Raw genomic sequence first — 22,705 nt, forward strand, 5'->3', positions numbered from 1 at the left:
CACCTATGGAAAGTTTTAGGTACAGTAGTTTGTCGCCATTTCACAGGAGCACACAATTTTGAGTCTTGACATGTTTGGTATCTGTTTACTCGATGCAACCCCACATTTTATATTTTACCAGAAAATCAGGCATTCATTTGTGTTTGTGAGCACCGAATTCATTTTAGCATATTTTTCCTGAAATTATGCATTTGGTAAATGGCTGTGCAAATATCATGCAACATCAAAAAAGCATTTTATTCTCCAAGGCCTCTGCCTTCAGAAAATATGTAACGTTTGGTAGTTTAGAGTAGTTTTCTAGCAAAAAATGCTGAGTCTAACATGTGTGTGAAAAATTGAAAAAATTGCCCCGTACAGCAAGTTGTTAAATGTCTTTTCTTGCAGAGAATGAATGCATCAGAGGTCAGAGGTCACATTCGGTTTTATCAAGTGGCGTTTCAGCGGATGGATCAGAGCAGCCCGGCATCCATACACAACACCACAGACACATGGTTCAGCAAAGACATTGAGGCGGATGAGTACGTCATTGCTGTGTCAGCTCACAACTCAAAAGGAAACTCAACTCCCACACTGAGCAGAGTCACTGGTCGGGACCTTTCAGGTAACTGCTCTTCCCAGCAATGTGTGCCTGTGTGCACCCAGCAACGTCTCTGCTCCTCTCCCCTCCCCAGGCTGGAACATTGCATAGTCTATGAAAACCCCAACAATGAATTTCTCATATTTCTTCCCATTTGGTCTGTTAGGCTCCATGTACACGGGACACTTCTGAACGATGGAAACGTAGGTCAAAAAACGTCTGTTTAGCCGCGTTTGCATACCGCGTTTGTGCGTGTTTACGTTTAAAAGCGTTTTTTAAAGATAACCTCAGGAGACCTTCCAAAATGCCCAAAATGCACTGAAAAGCAGTAAAATATTAACTATTTCAGACATTTTGAGAGAAATAGAGAGCAGAAGCAGAGAGAGCAGTATGTGCAAAAGTACATGCAAAGCGTTTTCCCGGTACTCAAATGAACCCGGTACTCAAATGGACCCGGTACACCATACTTTGAGGTTTTGAATGAAAGAAAATATGTTAGACACTGCTGCAATAATTTTTGCACAGAAATGAGCTGGAACACATCCAAACAGCAAAAAAATAAAAAACAGACAGTTAATCTCAGCATATACTGCTCTCTCTGCTTCTGCTCTCTCTATTTCTCTCAAAATGTCCGAAATAGGTAATTTTTTACTGTTTTTCAGTGCATTCTGGGCATTTGGGAAGGTCTCCTGAGGTTATCTTTAAAAAACGCTTTTAAACGCAAACGCTCATAAACACGGCATGCAAACGCGGCTAAACAGACATTTTTTAACCTACGTTTTCCAGCAGTCAGTTTCCATCGTTCCGAAGTGTCCCGTGTACATGGGGCCTTAGACAGGAGCCAATTAGCCTACCTGTCTTTGGAGTGTGGGAGGAAACTGGAGTACCCGGAGGAAACCCACGCAGGCACAGGGAGAACATGCAAACTCCAGGCAGGTGGTGCTGTGGTTGGGATTTGAACCGATGACCCGAGTAATGCCAGGTGGAAGTGCTAACCATTTAGCCATTGTGCTGCCCCAAAGTCTTAAAAGGGATAACCAATGTGCAGATATTACGGAACTGTACTGCATGTTTTTTGGCCTTGACGTATGATTTATTATTGGACAGTTGTCACCATAACAAGTGTCCCCATTGGAACAATTCCCCCCCTACTCCTGTTCTGGTGACAACTTTTACATTTCAGGATCTCCCATCACTTTCTTTCTATAGTACAGATTTATTTTAATGAACACATAACGAGGCTATATAGGGTAATATCTTTTATATTTGCCTGAAGGTAGTCTTTAATCACTTAAAGATGGACCAGGCCATTTTTTGCTATTTAGCGCTGCGCTACTTTGACTGGTAATTGCACAATCATGCAACGCTGTACCCAGATGAAATTTATATAATTTTTTTAGAATGCTGGCTTTTTCTCTTCTCCCTCCCATCAGCTTTCACCTGCTGCAGAGAACCATGCAGGGGATCGGTTCCAGTAAGTGCCCCACATCACCCTACTTGTGTACCATATGATTACCCCGGCTGCCCTGGCCCCCCTGTGTGCCCCCACCCCCATAGTGCGTGCCACACATCGCCCTCCTTGTGCACCATATGATTACTCCAGCTGCCCTGGCCCCCCTGTGTGCCCCCACCCCCATAGTGCTGCCGGCTTCCCTCCTTTCCTTCCCACTTGTAGCTACAGTCTACAATACAAAACAATAGAATCCTTCAGGATGCAGTGTGGAGGAAGGTTCCAGTAAATATGTTACATTTACCAGCCCCTTCCTTTCCTGAATGAACACAATGATTGATCAGTATCGATCACTCACTGTGTTCATTCATAATTGAAACCTCGTAAACTGTGTTGTTATTTTGGGGGGGGGCTGTCAGGTTAACTGTATGGGGCCCCATGGTTTCTAACAGTAGCCCTGTGTACCATACCTACAACAAGCAGACACTTCTCGAGGCTGCAGGTCGGACGAACACTCTAAAAGAGGAACATCATTCCCCTTTTGTGAGGCTCTGTTCCAGCAGAGGGCGGTACTTCCCCAAAATGCCCAGGAAAACCTGACCACCAGTGTTAACCCTTACCTCCTAGGGAGTACCACCTCAGCAGGGCAAGCACAACTACACAGCGCAACACAGAAATCTAGACCTAGGCATCACTGAAAAAACAGTAGAACATTTTAACTCCTTCTGCGCTGCCTTATAGCAGAAACACTACTACAGGGCGGCACGGGTTTGTAAAATCACGTGTGTGTATGTGTATATATATATATATATATATGTGTGTGATTTTGCAGTTCCAGTAGGGGCGCATGTGCACCCTACCCACGCCGCCTCGGCTGTCAATCACTGTGTTCAAGCCTGAGATTCCCCACCGGAACCCAGCGATCTCCAAGTATTACTGACGGGGGAAAGAGACCTGTATGTAAACAATACAGATCTATCCCTTGTCAGCTCCTGCACACTGCTTTGTATGGCTCTGCATAGCAGAGTGCTTACAGTGAAACGCACACAGTCCACATCATAAAACAGCACAAAATACACAGTTAACCCTTTGATCGCCCCACGTTAACCCCTTCCTGCCCAGTGCCATTAGTACAGTGTCAGTGCATTTTATTAGCAATGATCACTGTATTGGTGTCACTGGGGATGTCAGTGACACCAAGCCAGTTCCCCCCCCTAAGTGTCAGAATGTCCAGCACAGTCCCGCTATAAGTCGCTGATTGCTGCCATTACTAGTTTTCAAATTCAAGTATATATAACTCCATTTGTAGACGCTATAACTTTCACGTAAACCAATTAATTTACACGTATTGGGATATTTGTTTAGCAAAGACATGTAATAGAATACCTTTTGGCCTAAATTTATGATGAAATGTGATTTTTTTTTTTTACTGGACATGTTTAACCTCCCTGGCGGTATTCCCGAGTGTAGCTCAAGGTAAGGTTTCAGTACCACAAGCGGTAAGCCCGAGCTACACTCGGGCTTACCATGCGGCGTTGCTCCGGGGTCCCTCGATCACTTACCTTGTCCTGCGCTCCCGCGATCTCCCCCCTGCAGTGTCTTTGGCAATGTCCTCCGGCCGATGCCGGCATCTGTCTTCCGTTCCCTGCGACGTCGGGACGTACGGGGGACGGAACGGCGGGAAATTTGAAAATATCAAAAAGTGACATTCACTAAATACACTAAAATCACATAGTATAACATTCCTGTATCAAACCATTTCACATACATGTTGTCCCGAGTGCTTTGTCCGGCGCTCTGCCTGCATTTTTACTGTTCTTTCTGCCTGGAAACTGAGAAACGTCCATGGCGTCCAAAAAGCGTCCCTTTAGGTCAAAAGCGGTTTTAGATCGGCTAGAGAACAGCGATAGTAAATCAGAACCACTTGCAGAATTGAGTGATAATGATTCGTGGGGGAAATTCATCATCAGACACTGAAAACGATTCTGCGACTTTGCTCAGCGATGTGTGAACTTGGCGCTATATTTCACATTTCAGTGTTTTTGGTTTGATTATATTATTGAATTAAATGTATTATTATATTATTATTTTTTATGATTATTTATTAAATTATAATTTATGATTTCGTGTTTCAAATTGTAACTTACCGGGAAAGTTTACTAGGCTCTTGTTCAGACAGATTTCAGTGAGTTATTCCTAAGAATTACAGGCCTACAATAAAAAAATACATATTTCCATGCAAAAAAAGTACCGCTTTGAGCACAGAAATATGGACATAATCAGACTGCTAGGGAGGTTAATAACAAAAAGTCAAAAATATTGTTTTGTTTTTTTCAAAATTGTCAGCTTTTTTTGTTTATAGCGCAAAAAATAAAAACAATGAAATACCACCAAAAGAAAGCTCCATTTGTGTGGAAAAAGGACGAAAATGTAATTTGGGTGCAGCGTAGCATGACCGCGCAATTGTCAGTTAAAATAATGCAGCGCCGTATTGCAAAAAATGTCTTGGTCAGGAAAGGGGGGTAAATCCTCAGGAAGGCAAGGGGTTAATAGAACATAAACATTTAACATTCACCTGCTTACATCCTGCCCACTCATCTTCCTTTTCTTTCCTTTGTGGGAAAGTTTTCTGACACTTAATCCCTCTATCAGCCCCGCCTCCAAATTACAGAATGTGCGTGATGGCGTCACTGATTCCTCTTCTCAACACAATGGAATTTTGTTACTTTGGGCATTTTGTTAAATGAGCAATGTCTGACTTTATCTTGTTTTCTTTGCAGTTCAGGGTTTACCGCCACCGACAAATGTCATTGCCACAACGAATGGTGCCACCAACAGCGTAACCCTCAGCTGGGACCTGCCGGCAAGACATGAAGATTTGGGCTGGGATCAGATTGTAGAATGGGAAGATCCTACGGAGGACAAGCTGAGCCATACCAACTGGGTGAATGTGGCCAGGTTTACCCGGAATGTAACATTATCAGGTGAATTCAGTTTGTTTTATACCCACTAGGTGGAGCCTTTCCTAGGATGGAAACTGGAGAATGCAACATTTTATTCTCATGTATGTTCAGATCTACAGTGAATGGGGTGATTGGGATGCAACTCCCGCCCAAGCCGAGTTGGGGGGGATCAAATCTCCTGATCTGCGTCAGTGACTCAAAGTACTGAAACCATTTACTCAGCATGGCAGCCAGGCAGCTAGCATTTTTAGTAGAGGTCAGGAATGGCAGCCAGGCTTTCTTTAACTACTTCTTGGCTGAATCCTCTGATCACTTTTGCGGAGCGGTTGGGTGATAATATCAGGATGTTTCACGGTGCAGCCAGCTCACCCTTTCCCATCAGGATCCAGTCTACAAGAGTGAAATTACAATTTAAAGTCATCTAAAGTGTTATTAAACCCACAACAGTACAATCAGTCTGTAGATGCAGTAAAGCATGCTTGTTATACTCACTGTGGAACCTAAGGGGTTAATCCTCTGCATTGTCTAAAAAGGCTGTCTTCTCTGATCCTCCCCTTAATCTACTGTCCCCAATCTATCTGCAGATAGTACAGAGCTCTAGGAGACACTCTGCATATGCTCAGTTTGGTGTGTATTGCTAGAGAGGTTTTTTTTTTTTCTTGGGGGAGTGCATGTGATCAGCACAGGGCCAAACAGCACTGTCCAGACAGAGGGCAGGGGTTCTGCATCCTCCTAGAGTAAATTGAAATCTCCTTCTACAAGCTGCAAGAAATGCTTTGCTGGACACTGATAGAAGTCACAAGACTGCTATATACTGCTGATGAGAAAAGGTATTTATATTTACTAAAATAATTGCATTTCCATGTTCTGTGTTCTGTGGAAGACCAGATATATTGAATGCAGGGTCCGGGGGGACTGGATATAGTGAATGCAGGGTCTGGGGAGACTGGATATAGTGGATGCAGGGTCCAGGGAGACCAGATATAGTGAATGCAGGGTCCGGGGAGACCAGATATAGTGAATGCAGGGTCCGGGGAGAGCGGATATAGTGAATGCAGGGCCTGGTGAGAGCGGATATAGTGAATGCAGGGTCCAGGGAGACCGGATATAGTGAATGCAGGGTCCGGGGAGACCGGATATAGTGAATGCAGGGTCCGGGGTGGAGACCGGATATAGTGAATGCAGGGTCCAGGGAGAGCGGATATAGTGAATGCAGGGTCCAGGGAGAGCGGATATAGTAAATGCAGGGTCTGGGAGAGCGGATATAGTGAATGTAGGGTCCGGGGAGAGCGGATATAGTGAATGCAGGGTCTGGGGAGAGCGGATATAGTGAATGTAGGGTCCAGGGAGAGCGGATATAGTGAATGCAGGGTCTGGGGAGAGCGGATATAGTGAATGCAGGGTCTGGGGAGACCAGATATAGTGAATGCAGGGTCCGGGGAGACCAGATATAGTGAATGCAGGGTCCGGGGTGGAGACCGGATATAGTGAATGCAGGGTCCAGGGAGAGCGGATATAGTGAATGCAGGGTCCAGGGAGAGCGGATATAGTAAATGCAGGGTCTGGGAGAGCGGATATAGTGAATGTAGGGTCCGGGGAGAGCGGATATAGTGAATGCAGGGTCTGGGGAGAGCGGATATAGTGAATGTAGGGTCCAGGGAGAGCGGATATAGTGAATGCAGGGTCTGGGGAGAGCGGATATAGTGAATGCAGGGTCTGGGGAGACCAGATATAGTGAATGCAGGGTCTGGGGAGACCAGATATAGTGAATGCAGGGTCCGGGGAGAGCGGATATAGTGAATGTAGGGTCCGGGGAGAGCGGATATAGTGAATGCAGGGTCTGGGGAGAGCGGATATAGTGAATGCCGGGTCTGGGGAGACCAGATATAGTGAATGCAGGGTCCGGGGAGACCAGATATAGTGAATGCAGGGTCCTGGGAGACCAGATATAGTGAATGCAGGGTCCGGGGAGACCAGATATAGTGAATTCAGGGTCCAGGGAGACCAGATATAGTAAATGCAGGGTCTGGGGAGACCAGTTATAGTAAATGCAGGGTCCGGGGAGAGCGGATATGGTGAATGCAGGGTCCGGGGAGACCAGATATAGTGAATTCAGGGTCCAGGGAGACCAGATATAGTAAATGCAGGGTCTGGGGAGACCAGTTATAGTAAATGCAGGGTCCGGGGAGAGCGGATATGGTGAATGCAGGGTCCGGGGAGACCAGATATAGTGAATGCAGGGTCTGGGAATACCGGTTATAGTGAATGCAGGGTCTGGGGAGACCGGATATAGTGAATGCAGGGTCTGGGAAGACCAGTTATAGTGAATGCAGGGTCCGGGGAGACCAGATATAGTGAATGCAGGGTCCAGGGAGACCAGATAAAGTGAATGCAGGGTCCTTGGAGAGTGGATATAGTGAATGAAGGGTCCAGGGAGACCAGATATATAGTGAATGCAGGGCCTGGTGAGAGCGGATATAGTGAATGCAGGGTCCAGGGAGACCGGATATAGTGAATGCAGGGTCCGGGGGGGAGACCGGATATAGTGAATGCAGGGTCCAGGGAGAGCGGATATAGTGAATGCAGGGTCAAGGGAGAGCGGATATAGTGAATGTAGGGTCCAGGGAGAGCGGATATAGTGAATGCAGGGTCTGGGGAGAGCGGATATAGTGAATGCAGGGTCTGGGGAGACCAGATATAGTGAATGCAGGGTCTGGGGAGACCAGATATAGTGAATGCAGGGTCCGGGGAGAGCGGATATAGTGAATGTAGGGTCCGGGGAGAGCGGATATAGTGAATGCAGGGTCTGGGGAGAGCGGATATAGTGAATGCCGGGTCTGGGGAGACCAGATATAGTGAATGCAGGGTCCGGGGAGACCAGATATAGTGAATGCAGGGTCCTGGGAGACCAGATATAGTGAATGCAGGGTCCGGGGAGACCAGATATAGTGAATTCAGGGTCCGGGGAGACCAGATATAGTAAATGCAGGGTCTGGGGAGACCAGTTATAGTAAATGCAGGGTCCGGGGAGACCAGATATAGTGAATGCAGGGTCCGGGGAGAGCGGATATGGTGAATGCAGGGTCCGGGGAGACCAGATATAGTGAATGCAGGGTCTGGGAATACCGATTATAGTGAATGCAGGGTCTGGGGAGACCGGATATAGTGAATGCAGGGTCTGGGAAGACCAGTTATAGTGAATGCAGGGTCCGGGGAGACCAGATATAGTGAATGCAGGGTCCAGGGAGACCAGATAAAGTGAATGCAGGGTCCTTGGAGAGTGGATATAGTGAATGAAGGGTCCAGGGAGATCAGATATATAGTGAATGCAGGGTCTGGGGAAAGTGGATATAATGAATGCAGGGTCCGGAGAGACCAGATATACAGTGAATGCAGGGTCCGGGGTTTAGTAACAGTTTAAGTCTCCTTAAAAAGAAACCCGAAGCATCAAGGGCACTCAATGAATCATGAAAACACTTTTAGCTGCACAGTGCAAGTCACAAACTCCACTGTAGGTTTTATCTGAGTTTTGAATAATCTCTTACAGCCAGATTCAGCAAGCCTCTGCCATGTGCCTCTAGAGCAGTTACACTAACAAGTTAAAGCCAAACTCCAGCTTACATTTTATAAATAGTTACAGCAAACAGTTTTGTTCCTTCTGGGATAAAGGTTGTCTGTAAACAAATAAAAGCTGCTGACTGTAAGCACCCCTGCTAGTGTTTAAATGGTTTGTCTCAACCCTCCAACTGCCACATCTGCAGAACAGCTTGTTCTGTTGAAAAACAACAGACTTACTGGCCAGATCACCAAGTGCAAAAAAAGGAAAGAAAGCCTAAAAAAAAAGAAAACGAATGCAGTCGTCACATTTAAGAACTGGAACCTACAATGTAATAAATGCTTGCATTTGTGTTTAATACTGCTTTAAGTATACACTGTTACATAAATGCCATATTGCCCAGTAAAGGATCTATTCTGGCAATTTACCAAGAATGTTTCTTTTTGCAGGACACTATAAGCCATACATATGTTATCAGTTCTGGGTCTACTTTCTGCAGGAAGGAAGAGCGGGAGTCCCTGGAATGACAAGGGCCTCAACACAAGAGAGAGGTATAGCACCCTACCTGTCATCTATATGTTATGTCAGACATACGGGGGTTGATTTACTAAAACTGGAGAGTTGAAAATCTGGTGCAGCTGTGCATAGAAACCAATCAGCTTCCAGGTGTTGGGTTCTTTCACACAGGCGTTCTGTATGTCCGTTTTCATCTGTCCGTTTACAGATGAAAAACGGACACCCATGTATTTCTAAGGACTAGCGCAGGGGTCTCCAAACTTTCTTAACAAAGGGCCAGTTTCAGGGGCGGACTGACAACTCATGGGGCCCCCGGGCAATAGGAGATCATGGGGCCCCTATGTCCTTGCCCAAACTCAAAAAAGCCTATGAAAAAGGTACCAGGGGCATCTCATGGGGCCCCCGACTGACCCCGAGCCCCCGGCAGTGCCCGAGTTTCCAAATGGTCAGTCCACCCCTGGCCGGTTTACTATCCCGAAGACTGTGGGCCAGACTGTGGCCAGTGGGAGTAGACGATGCCTCGGGCTTGCTGGTCAGTGCAAGTTAACTTGCATAGTGCCTATGGTCTGAAGGAGGAGGATCAATGCCCCGTCATCTGTGTCAGTGGGGGGAGTAGTGCCCCCTCATTGGTGTCATTGAGAAGAATAGTGCCCCATCATTGGTGTTAGTGATAGGAATAGTGCCCCATCATTGGTGTTAGTGATAGGAATAGTGCCCTATCATTGGTGTCAGCGGGAGGAATAGTGTCCCATCATTGGTATCAGTGGAAAGAATAGTACCTCATCATTGGTATCAGTGGGAGGAATAGTGCCCTATCATTGGTATCAGCAGGAGGAATAGTGCCCCATCATTGGTGTCAGTGGAAGGAATAGTGCCCTATCATTGGTATCAGTGGGGGGAATAGTGCCCCATCATTGGTATTAGTGGGAGGAATAGTGCCCCATCATTGGTGTCAGTAGGAGGAATAGTGCCCCATCATTGGTGTCAGTAGGAGGAATAGTGCCCCATCATTGGTGTCAGTATGAGGGATAGTGCTCCATCATTGGTATCAGTGAGAGGAATAGTGCCCCATCATTGGTATCAGTGAGAGGAATAGTGCCCCATCATTGGTATCAGTGAGAGGAATAGTGCCCCATCATTGGTGTCAGTAGGAGGAATAGTGCCCCATCATTGGTGTCAGTATGAGGGATAGTGCCCCATCATTGGTGTCAGTATGAGGGATAGTGCCCCATCATTGGTGTCAGTATGAGGGATAGTGCCCCATCATTGGTATCAGTGAGAGGAATAGTGCCTCATCATTGGTGTCAGTAGGAGGAATAGTGCCCCATCATTGGTATCAGTGAGAGGAATAGTGCCCCATCGTTGGTGTCAGTAGGAGGAATAGTACCCCATTGTTAGTGTCAGTGGAAGGAATAGTGCCCCATCATTGATGTCAGTAGGAGGAATAGTACCCCATTGTTAGTGTCAGTGGAAGGAATAGTGCCCCATCCTTAATATATTAAAATATTAGTAATAAAAGTTATAAAAAATGTCCAAATAAATATTTGTGCCAAAATAAAGTCCCAATCCAAAAGATGAAACATTTTCAAATCCAATGTGCTCAAAATTCAACAAAATGGTGCTGTATACAGAAATTTCAGTGTGTTCACACCATCCGTGACATGTAACATATACTGCACTCACCAGATATATTGGACCAAGGGCAGACTGACAACTCACGGGGCCCCCGGGCAATAGGGGATCATGGGCCCCTGTGTCCTTGCCCACACTCAAAGCACACCCATAAAAGCCTATAAAAGGTACCTGGGGCATTTCATGGGGCCCCCTACTGACCCCGGGCCCTTGGGCAATGCCTGTATTGGACTCTCTAGAATTAAGAGTCAGATATGCCTTGTGGATATTAGATATCCTCCACAATTGGGATTTTCACTGCTCAGAACAAAGGGATCTCCCACACAAATCGATAGGTGTAAAAAAGAAAAGACTGATAGTGTAATACTGACAAAAATTTTAATTATTAAAAATCAAATGCATCATATGCACTCACGTGTTTACCATGAAAAAAACGCCTTATGGTCACTTTCCATGACAAAAAAATCGATATCTGTCAATGAAGGTTCCTATAGCCTGTACACTGGCAGCAACGGTCTGATCAGACACAGCAAAGATGGCTCTGGAGCGCAGCATCCAGCGTGCGCTCCACTAACCAGATATGACGTCAAGGCGTGGCATAGGAAACCGGGAGTTACATCAACGCGTTTGCCCCTCCTCCAGTCCCTGGATTATTATTATTATACAGTATTTATATAGCACCAAAAGTTTGCTCAGCGCTGTACATTATAGAGGGGGACAAGACAGTAACAAAACAGTACACGAGGGGTTCGAGGGCCCTGCTCTTTCGAGTTTACAATCTAGGAGATTGGGACTTTATTTTGGCACATATATTTATTTGGACATTTTTTATCATTTCTATTACTAATATTTTAATATAATGTTTCTTTATATTGTTTTCATTAAATGTATGTGCTGTGTTTTTCACTTCACAATTATTGTTTGATATTTTGTCAACAAAGAGCAGCAGCATTGGATAAATTGGATAAGGGTTTAATTATTTGTTTGGCGCAGGTTTTTTATTTATATTAGCAGATCTCTTTAACCTGAACAGCTGAGAATGCTGATTTTCCTTCTCCTGATTTAAAGGTTTTGCTAGTTTTAAACATTCAATGATTTCAGTGAATACCAGGGGTGGACTGACAACTCATGGGGCCCCCGGGCAATAGGGGATCATGGGGCCCCTGTGTCCTTGCCCAAACTCAAAAAAGCCTATGAAAAAGGTACCAGGGGCATCTCATGGGGCCCCCTACTGACCCCGGGCCCTCGGGCAGTGCCCGAGTTTCCAAATGGTCAGTCCACCTCTGGTGAATACATACATGGATTAAAATGTTTAGTGTCTGCTGAAATTTAGATTTAAAGCAGAACTCCAGGCAAAAAGGATAAAATGAATAGTCCATTAAAAGAAAGAATTACAAAACCAGCAATATTCAGTTTCAATCCAGATTTCCCCACTTATTCAACCCACTTCCTATGAATCCAGGTCATACTGGACCCTCCCACAGCCTGTACAATGAAAGGAGAAGCAGCACAGTGATGAGCTTGCCACTCTGTCACTCTGCTCTCTCCTCCTATCAACATGCTTCTTGTCAGCACATTACCTGTGTAGCTCCTTGTGCTGCTTCTTCCTCTCTCATTCCAAGCCTGCTGGGTCAAATTTGTGTACTTACACTGCTTGCATTTAAAAACACATGTAATGATGTACTAATGATTACAGAGCTGCATTAGTGTGTCTTTTATATCTGCCTGGCGTTCAGATTTAACTCTTTAACCCTCCTCTGCCCAGGATATCTATTTTGGGCAGAATGACACAACATCAGGGGAGGACTGACCATTTGGAAACTCGGGCACTGGCCGAGGGCCCGGGGTCAGTAGGGGGCCCCATGAGATGCCCCTGGTACCCTTTTCATAGGCTTTTGTGAGTTTGGGCAAGGACACAGGGGCTCCATGATCCTCTATTGCCCGGGGGCCCCATGAGTTGTCAGTCCGCCCCTGCACAACATTTCAGTTTTACAGACTCACTCTAATGTCCTTAAGGCAGGCCATAAGCCATGCAATTTTCATTTCTGCAACCAGGGGTTGCAGGAAAGAGAATCACTTGATTCCCCGATCAACACAGTCAGTTTTGATGGGGGAATCCCTCCCACAGAGCGTTGTGTGTTTCTGGCAGGGTGGGGGCATGGAGCGGAGCCGTCCCTGCCGGGAGAACACAGTGATTATAGCCCCTGTCAATATTTGCATGTTAACATCAAACGCACTGGTTGTACCAAAGTTGTACAATTGACTTGGGTGCCAGCAGCCTGCCCATAGATGATTCGAATCTCGGGCCGGTCCCTGCTGAACCATCTATGGCTGGCTTAAATAAATCTGTATTCTGATTCTGTGTTGTCATTCATGTCCATATATTTTGTGATCTCTTATCTTCTGTCACCTCCTGTCTGTTCCCAGCTCCTGAGACTGCTTTAGAAATAAACGTCAATGTGAACAAAGATGGCCCCATACTGGTCACCTGGAGGGGGATTCCACCAGAAAAACAAATGGGCTGTGTCCTTCATTACAGCATCTACCTGAAGGATCAAATGTCAAGTTTGACCAAAGAGGATAAAAGTAAGTAGGGCCAGAATTTTGGAAAGTGTCCCTTTGGCCATGACTTTCGGAAGAAAATTCTCTGGGAGGGTACAGGCTGTCCTTATTCCTTTTGTCTTATCGCTTATCACTTCCAAATATACGCAGGCAGGTGTTCCCCATAAGAAGATTTCCCTTCAATTCCTGTTCTGGTGACAGCTCAGCATTTTGGATCTTCTCAGCACTTCATGCCCCATTGATCAATTAGGGTGACTCTTCCTAGTGGGGACATCAGTAAAAGTCCAGCAAGGGTTCTAACCACCGACTACCAAAACAAAAAAAATAGGTTTGGGATTTTGATACACTTTAACCACTTGAGGACCTTGAGTGTAGGAGATACATCCTAAACAACCTTGACAAGGCTTTCAGGGTGCATCTTCTATCAAACCTGGAGTTTAGCTTTTAGACAAGTCATCACTCACCTCTGTAGCTGCAGCCACTGTGGAGTAAAAGTATTGCTCATGCAGGGTAATTGAATGGCAGGGGAGCACTGAGTAGGTAAGTAATGAAAGAATGCAAAAAAGTGGCCATTGCCCCAGTCTATAACTGGCTTTTGCAGCAAGGACAAATGAACAGGTGATGCATGTCAAAAGAAAAAGGGAGAAAAGAGAGTTCCTGGTCAACTTGCCAGCCAGCTTGCCAACAACCGAATTAACCTAACAGTATGTGTTAAAAACAGGGGTTTAGTTAGCACACATTTGCAAATACATACGTAAGCCACAGAGCCACGTCACGACACCCCGATATTCTGTGGTCCTAACTCTACAAATTTTGAGAGCCCCCATAGTAGAGACACATGTATTTAATGGATAGATCAAGGGCAGGTGGACCTGAGGGAGCCCACCCCTCTTTAAAGGCACAGGAGTGCACTGGACACCCAGCATGTAGCACAATGGCAGCTAGGGTGTTCTAGTGCACCCACTTACCTACATAATGTAATGAAAGAACCTGTCACTTTGGCCTGAATTGGGCAAGCAATGGTTATAATCTCAGTGACATTATCATCTCCTATGGAAAAATGCTCTGCTCCTGGGCACCATGGAGAAGGCATATATTCAGTGGCGTCCCAAGGTAGGTGTGGCCCGCACCGGGTGACACCGACTGCACGGGTTGACACCGGATCCACTCCACGAAAAGGTGAGTTGTAAAGCAAGCCGACGATCCCCGCAGGATGGATCCGATCCATCCTGCGTGGATCGTCGGCTTTCTTTACAACTCACCTTTTCGTGGAGCGGGTCCGGTGTCACCCCGTATAGGTTTCATGCTGACGATCCCCGCAGGATGGATGGGATCTGCAGATTGGGGAGCATAATGGATCGGACCCTGATCCGTTATGCTCAATCCTCAGATCCGAACCATCCTGCGGGGATTGTCAGCATGCAGCCTATACGGGGTGACACTGGACCCGCTCCAAGTAAAGGTAAGTTGTAAAGAAAGCCGACGATCCACGCAGGATGGATCGGATCTGCAGATTGAGCATAATGGAATGGAGTCCGATCCATTATGCTCAATCCGCAGATCCGATCCATTCTGCAGGGATCGTCGGAGGGGGTGTCACCAAGTGTTACTGCACCGGGTGACACCAACCCTAGGGACGCTTCTGCATATATTATTATTATTGTACAGGATTTATATAGCACCAGTTTACGTAGCACTTTATAATATATAGGGGGACAGTACAATTACAATACAGTTCAATGCAGAAGGAATAGGAGGGCCTTGCTCACGGAGCTTACAATCTAATCCATATACTAGTGCCGCATGTCACAACCGTGGGAGCCATTATTCCATAGGGAGAAACAGCAACTCCCAGCTGCACAAACAGGAAGACTGTATAAAAAGGAAGAATAAGGGACCTGTTCAGGAATACAGTGGGCCAAAAAAGTATTTAGTCAGCCACCAATTGTGCAAGTTCTCCCACTTAAAAAGATGAGAGAGGCCTGTAATTGGCATCATAGGTAGACCTCAACTATGAGAGACAAAATGAGAAAAAAAATCCAGACAATCACATTGGCTGATTTGGAAAGAATTTATTTGCAAATTATGGTGGAAAATAAGTATTTGGTGAATATGAAAAGTTCATCTCAATACTTTGTTATATATCCTTTGTTGGCAATGACAGAGGTCAGACGTTTCCTGTAAGTCTTCACAAGATTGGCACACACTGTTGCTGGTATGTTGGAAAGGTCTAAAAATATTTATTTACATGTTTTCAGTATTGTACAACCAATCTCAGAATTACCGGTATGAGATCGACAAGGGAAGTATGAACGGCAAGTATGTGCTGTGGATGACCTACTCCAATGGAGCCGGAGAGACGACCTCCAGACAAGAAATATATTTTACAATAGATGGTAAGAACACTTTAAAAAAAAAATATTTTTTTTAATGGAATTTATGCTCTGTTTACACATTTACAGTATTTTCATACGATCAGCTCCATGTAAATAATAAAGTTGTGTATAATTTATTGTGTTATATTATATTTCAATATAATTTGTTATTATATATGAAGGGGGGGGGGGGGAAGTCATACTTATTACATATGTGGGCCCTGCTTCCTGCTTGGAGGGGTTATACAGTGTATGCTCCAATCTGTCTGTAGAGAAGGTTTGTCCAGAAAACATCAGACTTTCCAGAACATCAAATGGTGATCACAACTGACTGCAAGCAGACCGGAATCCACTATGGTTGAAATCTCAAGCTGCAATAGTTTTCTTCGATTTGTTTTCAATAAACTATCAATATTTTGTGCCCAGTTTTGACTTCATAATCAACCTAATTTTGGTGGTTAATCAAATGTTTCGGCGGCAGATTGCTTCATTTCCGGTGATTAATAGCAATTGTACAGTTCCTTGAACAAGGATTTCCACATTTTCTCATGTTACAACCAAAAACGTAAATGTATTTTATTGGGATTTGATGTGATAAACCAACAAAGTGGCCAATAATATGTGATAGACCAAAGTGGCACATAATTGTGAAGTGGAAGGAAAATGATAAATCCACTAGATTTTAGTTGGGGGAGATTAGAGTAAAGGGGGCCGAATACAAATGCACGCCACACTTTTCGCATATTTATTTGTAAATTCTGAAAACCATTTCTCATTTTCCTTCCACTTCACAATCATGTGACACTTTGTGTTGGTCTATCATATAAAATCCCAATAAAATACATTTACATTTTTGGTTGCAACATGATGAAATGGGGAAAATTTTAAGGGGTATGAATACTTTTTCAAGCCGCTGTATTTGAAAATCCTGGTGGCTTAACCACTTGCCTACCGGGCACTTATACCCCCTTCTTTACCAGGCCAATTTTCAGCTTTCAGCGCTGTCGTACTTTGAGAGCGCATTCTGGGAGGATGTCATATGACGCCCACCCAGAACTGGCCGGCCGCAGTGCAGCCGTCATTCGGCTATCTGCGGTCGGCAAGTAGTTAAAGGAGTTGAAAATTGTTAAGTGCTTTTCTCTTTCTCTCTTAGGCTTGGTTCACATCTGCGCGGGTGGTGCCGCTGTGGATCCCCATGAAAATCCTTGCATCCGCACCACCCGCACAGGGGAATGCAGACCCGTGGGCAGGTGCCATTAGTTCTAATGGCACGCCACCCGCACTGGAAAACGCAACTGTACTGGGAACCGAGGTTCCCGTGCGGGCTGCGTTTTCAGAAGAAGTGCAGGGCCTTCTTCCCTGCGTGTCACGGGGCACAGGAGTCTGTTCAAATGAAAAGTTATAATCCTACACCCACAGTTGATCCAGAGGAAGGCAAAAAACCCAGCAAAGCATGATCCAATTTGCTCCTGCTGGGAAAAAAATTCCTTTTCCCGAGAGGTAATCGGATATTCCGTGGATCAACTTTACCTATAAATGTTGTATCCAGTTATATTCTGTGTATCCAAGAAACAAACCAGGACTTTTTTAAAGCACTCCACTGAGCTGGCCAGAACCAACTCTTGAGGGAGTCTATTCCACATTCTCACAGCTCTTATTGTGAAGAAACCTTTCCGTGTTTGGAGATTAAATTTCTTTTCCTCGAGATGTAAAGAGTGCCCCCTTGTCCTCTGGCATGACCTCAGGGTGAATAGTGCATGAGATTCGGAGTGAACCAGCTTTAGTAAATAAACCCCATGGTTGCCAATTGTTCTGAGGTTCCTGGGACATCCTCAACCCGGAGAGTTTCCCTGACTGAATGCCAATACAGACAGCGTAATTGCCAAATTTCTATTTTTTTCGTCGATGGTTCCCTGGTTGTCACGCTCATCCATTGACCCTACTTCATTTTTCTGCCGCAGACTTGGAACAAAGTTTGCAGCCACTTAATGTGAATCTGTTGCTGTGGTATCACATATCTGTGCAGGTTTTGAGGATTACATTCTGCTTTCTTTGTTTTTTCAGGGCCCCAAGAAGAATATGTGATTGTTTACACGTTCCTTGCTGTACTCGTATTAGTATCTTTTTTATTCCTTCTCCTAAGCATGAAGCAAAGGTACGCATGAATACGCATTTTTTTAAAATATTTATCTTTACCCCTGACCATTGGTCCTTTTTAAAAAAAAATTCCAACATAAGATGTTGCATGGGCTTTCCAAAGTTGCAAGCTGCAATTGGCTGTTACAGTGATCATATGATCAGGAGGCTATCCTATAGGCTCCAGACTGTCACTGTGTGACCACAGTCATGGTGTTGTCACCTCTGGCCAAAGCTCATACTTCTCTTCTGGATTACAGGGGTGCACTTTTTTATTATTATTATACAGGATTTATAAAGCGCCAACAGTTTGCTCAGCGCTGTACACTATAATGGGAGACAATACACGAGACAGTACAGTAACAATATGATTCAATACATGAGGGGTTCGAGGGCCCTGCTCCTTGGAGCTTACAATCTAGGAGGGAAGGGATAGTGGTACGGGAGGAAATAGCTGTGGGGGATGGAGTGATAGAAAGAGTGGAGGAGGTTGGCAATTAGCAGGGGGTGGGGTAGGCTTCCCTGAAGAGGTGGGTTTTCAGAGTGCGCTTAAAGGTGAGGAGAGTAGGCGATAGTCTGATGGATTGGGGTAGTCAGACCCCAGCGCTTCTCACCAAACTCGTGACCGAAGGACTAGCAGATCTAAAACCGCGATGTCACGTGCATAACAATGCCACACCCAGCTGCACCCTGAACAACGATTTTCCAGCTAATTGGACCACAATCGATGTACCAGCAGCCTGAGCGATTGTTACTGGGTCAGGTTAATTACGCAATTAACCCTTCACACTGTCACCACCTTTTTGTACAGAGAAAGAGGAAACTCGGCGATATCAGTTATAACACTATAATGGTTGAGGTAATCGTCTGTATAACACGGTTATACAGAGGGTTAAACAAACACAGTAGCGTTCTCCTTAGAGGCAGGAATTCGTAAATTGCAATAAAGCGCTACAACAGTTCAACACTTTCAGAAGGAAAGATTTATTACTAAAAGGTCAAATGGGTGCAATAAAAATATTTACAGAAAGGATGTAACTAAGATATATATATATAAATATACAGAGACTAACAGCACAGCAAAGAGATATCAGAGGGAGGTGAAAGGGTTAAGGTACTTGCCAAAGTCCTGGGTTAGCAGATCCAAGTTTCAGAGCAAAAGGGCACGGGTCTCCCCAGGTGGTACTAATGTTAAAATGGGAGACTTCTTCAACTTCTTCCTTTTTCTTAGGCCTGACAGCCTAATTTGTAGTTCCCCAGCAGGGGGTGTCTCTGAAGTCAAGGACCAATACCCCGTTTAGGGCGTGGAGGTCAGGGTGTGGACCTAAACTAGAGCCAAAATCTTTCCTAACTCATATTTTGGCTCATAACTCTTCATATGCACCAGTGACACTCCACCCGCGGGTAAATTATTATGCAGACATGTCTGAGGATTGATTAGATATGAATTATGAAATTATACACTGAACGGTTCACAACATCTACTTTTTGGCTTTCCTATGTATTCGAGACAAGGCAAGTGACCTATCAAATTGTTCGTCTTCTCTTAGCCAATCTGACGATATTCCAAGATATGAGACATAGACATGGATTTTTAAAAGTGTTAGCTGGTCTCGCCTTCCTTGGAATGTCTTGAACTCTGGGAAAGCTTGCCTTATCTTATACGAGGTGTTACATTTTACAGGTTCTTTGGACAGCTGGGCCCCAGCTCCCTTGGGGACTTTATAGCTCCTAGCCCCCTGCTGGGCCCTGGCCTCCTGTGACACTCCTAACACACATACACACTGGCCAAATGTCACTGTGACTCTCAGAAAGGGAGGGGGAGAATGAGGGGGAAATATGTTTGTCAGGATGGATAACCCCTTTGCCAAGATGGAGGTTCTTAACAAAATGGAGGACTGCGTCAGTCTCCGGGTATACGCTGTTACAGTAGGGAGTTCCAGAGGATGGGGAAAGCCCTGGAGAAGTCCTGGAGACAGGCATGGGAGGAGGAGACCAGGGAACTAGAGAGTAGGAGGTCTTGTGAGGAGCGGAGATTATGTTTTGGGTGGTATTTGGATACCAGATCGGTGATGTAGTTTGGGGCAGTATTATGAACAGCTTTATACGTCAATGTTAGCATTTTGAATTTTATCTGTTGGGCAATCGGAAGCCAGTGGAGGGATTGGCAGAGAGGGGTGGCGGATACGGAGCGGTTAGTAAGGTGGATGAGTCTGGCCGCAGCATTCAAGATAGACTGAAGCGGGGATAGCCTGCGGTGAGGTAAGCCGATGAGGAGGGAGTTACAGTAGTCGAGGTGTGATATGATAAGGGAGTGAATGAGTTGCTTAGTGGTTTCCGGGGTTAGGAACGGTCGTATCTTGGAGATGTTGCGGAGGTGAAGTCTACACGAGTTTGTCAGCGAATGGACCTGGGGCAGGAAGGATAGATTGGAGTCTAGGATGACACCTAGTATTCTGGCTTGAGGGGAGGGACTGATGGTGGTGTTGTTGGTCTTGATGGAGAAGTTGGGGGAGGGGGCGCAGGCTGGGGGGAAAACTCGGAGCTCAGTTTTGGAAAGATTTAGTTTGAGGAAGTGGGGTGACATCAAATCCGATATGTCGCTCAGTAGGCTTGTGATACTTGTGCTTTCCTGTGACCCAGAATCAGCCTGCTGTTGGCTGACGTCACAGAGCCGGTTCAGGTTCTACTGGGATCTTGATGATAATGTTGGGATCTGGCCATATGGCTGTGCAGAACCACAGGGGAACCCAAAACATCAGCAACCCCTAAGGGGGTAGTGCTACAGGGGTTATGAAGTTCCACTTTGAGATAAACACTACAATGACAGCTCAACATCTGAGCTCACTAAAACACAGTATAGGTTTCCTGTAAAATCAGTTTCATAATAAATCACACAGAGCTTGTACTGGGTTCACTGAGTCATTGTGGGTCTGAGCAACCACCTAAAATACCAGAACTTGAACAAATTACCAGCACAGAGGCAGGTTTACAATGTATCTGCAAACAAATTTGCAGAGAAAAAAAAATTAGTTGTATTTCTATAAAAACAATGAAAAATTTAAATTATTAATTTTTAGTCAGCAGAACTTTCACGTCTTCTACACAACGGGAATTTTATACCAAGCCTGACAGAGGTTCAGACAACAGATGAAAATAGGGAAGACAATTGTATTTGTGAAAAATTACACAGGCATCTTCCAGGAATTCTTTTACTGCGGTCCATGGGTGAGAAATTGCACCACTTATAGTCACCGTGCACACTGGATGTTTCTACAGCAGCTATTTTTTGGCTTTTGAACTTTTTTTTCTACAGTCAATAAACCTCCTAGCATGTTATCCTATGTGTCCATCCCCGGCGTGTTATCCCGTGTGTCCATCCCCGGCGTGTTATCCTATGTGTCCATCCCCGGCGTGTTATCCTATGTGTCCATCCCCGGCATGTTATCCTACGTGTCCATGTGCACATAGACTGTAATCAACTTTTTTTGGCTGGGACGTATTTCGGCTTGGGAAAAAAACCCCAGGACTAGTGGGTTTCTAGAGGAGTTTTTTAGCTGTAAAAATGCTCTACCGCTGTAAAATGGCGCAAACCAGCATTTTTGGACTTTTTTTTACCGAAAAACACGGCTAAACGCTAAAAAAAAAGCTGAAAAACCCACGTTTTTAACGTGACTTTACACAGCTAACGTTACCAGCGTTATCAAAACACCCGGTGTGCATGGAGCCATATACTGGGAAAGGAATTGTGACTATTTAGCCCAGGGGTGTCCAACCTTTTGACTTTCTTAGGCCACATTTGAAGAGGAGGAATTGTCTTGGGCCACAAATAAAATACACTAACAATAAGGATAGCTGATGAGCAGAAAAAGTCGGGCAGATCACAAGTTAACGATCACCAATATAGATAATGTACCTTATCTGAGTAATAAAACTTCATTTTTTGTAATATATTTTATGATAAAAGTAAAAGAAGGAAACATAAAATGAGTATGATATTTAATAGTCAGATATTTTGGGGTTTATTTACTAAAGCTGGAGAGTCCAAAATCAGACTCCCTTCTGCATAGAAACCAATCAGCTTCCAGGTTTCATTGCCAAAGCTTCATTGAACAAGCTGAGGTTAGAAGCCGATTGGTTTCTATGCAGAAGGGAGTCTGATTTTGGACTCTCCAGCTTTAGTAAATAAACCCCTTTGAGTCTAAATTTGCCCCTTGTGTGCTTCATCCTTGACAATAGTTGCTCACAAATATAGGTACTGCTGGAAACTGATGACATGAATAAGGTGTGATTGTGAAGAATGGGAGATTTTTCTTTGAGAAGATAAAACATATAAAAGTCCAGTAAAGAGACACTTCCAAAACTTTCTTCAGCTGTATGTGCTTGCTAAGTGTAAATACATTTTTGCAAAAAACTCCAAAAAAAGTCAAGTTTACAATTTTGTGTTGGGCTGCATTCATAGCAGTTGTGGGCTGTAGGCTGGACACCCCTGATTTAGTCCTTTTACTACGCAGAACAATGTATCTGTATTTCACAAGGGCAATTATAGACACAGTATGGACTTGCAAAGGCTTCCCCCACCATAAAACCATACGGGGTATGAGCTATAGGATCAAATAAAGTCCTCCTGAATTTGTACCGAATATTTATCTAACTCGCATTTTGAATTAAAAACTAGATAATGTATGCTTGTTCCAGAACTGGCAAAGTTGGAGCTACAAACAATGTTAAAGAAGTGTGGTATCAGGCAGGCAGACAGGAGAGGAGTGCAGGGTACGATGGTGAGCGGTATGTACAGGAGAGGAGTGGGGAGGGTACGATGGTGTGAGCGGTATGTACAGGAGAGGAGTGGGGAGGGTACGATGGTGTGAGCGGTATGTACAGGAGAGGAGTGGGGAGGGTACGATGGTGTGAGCGGTATGTACAGGAGAGGAGTGG

At 44.9% G+C, this 22,705-nt stretch overlaps 1 protein-coding gene across 1 annotated transcript in view; it reads left to right on the plus strand.

The window, feature by feature from the left end:
* LOC149437677 (interleukin-12 receptor subunit beta-2-like) overlaps positions 1-22,705 on the plus strand; it is an 80,358-nt gene that overhangs the window by 52,471 nt on the left and 5,182 nt on the right. The window contains exons 9-14 of the mRNA XM_089660738.1: positions 385-601; positions 4,808-5,011; positions 8,996-9,097; positions 13,122-13,280; positions 15,515-15,652; positions 17,696-17,786. Of these exons, the coding sequence (XP_089516864.1) occupies positions 385-601; positions 4,808-5,011; positions 8,996-9,097; positions 13,122-13,280; positions 15,515-15,652; positions 17,696-17,786 (911 nt within the window). The remainder of the gene's footprint in view (positions 1-384; positions 602-4,807; positions 5,012-8,995; positions 9,098-13,121; positions 13,281-15,514; positions 15,653-17,695; positions 17,787-22,705) is intronic.

The sequence above is a fragment of the Staurois parvus genome, unplaced genomic scaffold (genome assembly GCF_062004578.1).
Source record: "Staurois parvus isolate SC_StPar_1 unplaced genomic scaffold, SC_StPar_1.0 ptg001270l, whole genome shotgun sequence".
Lineage (NCBI taxonomy): Eukaryota > Metazoa > Chordata > Amphibia > Anura > Ranidae > Staurois > Staurois parvus.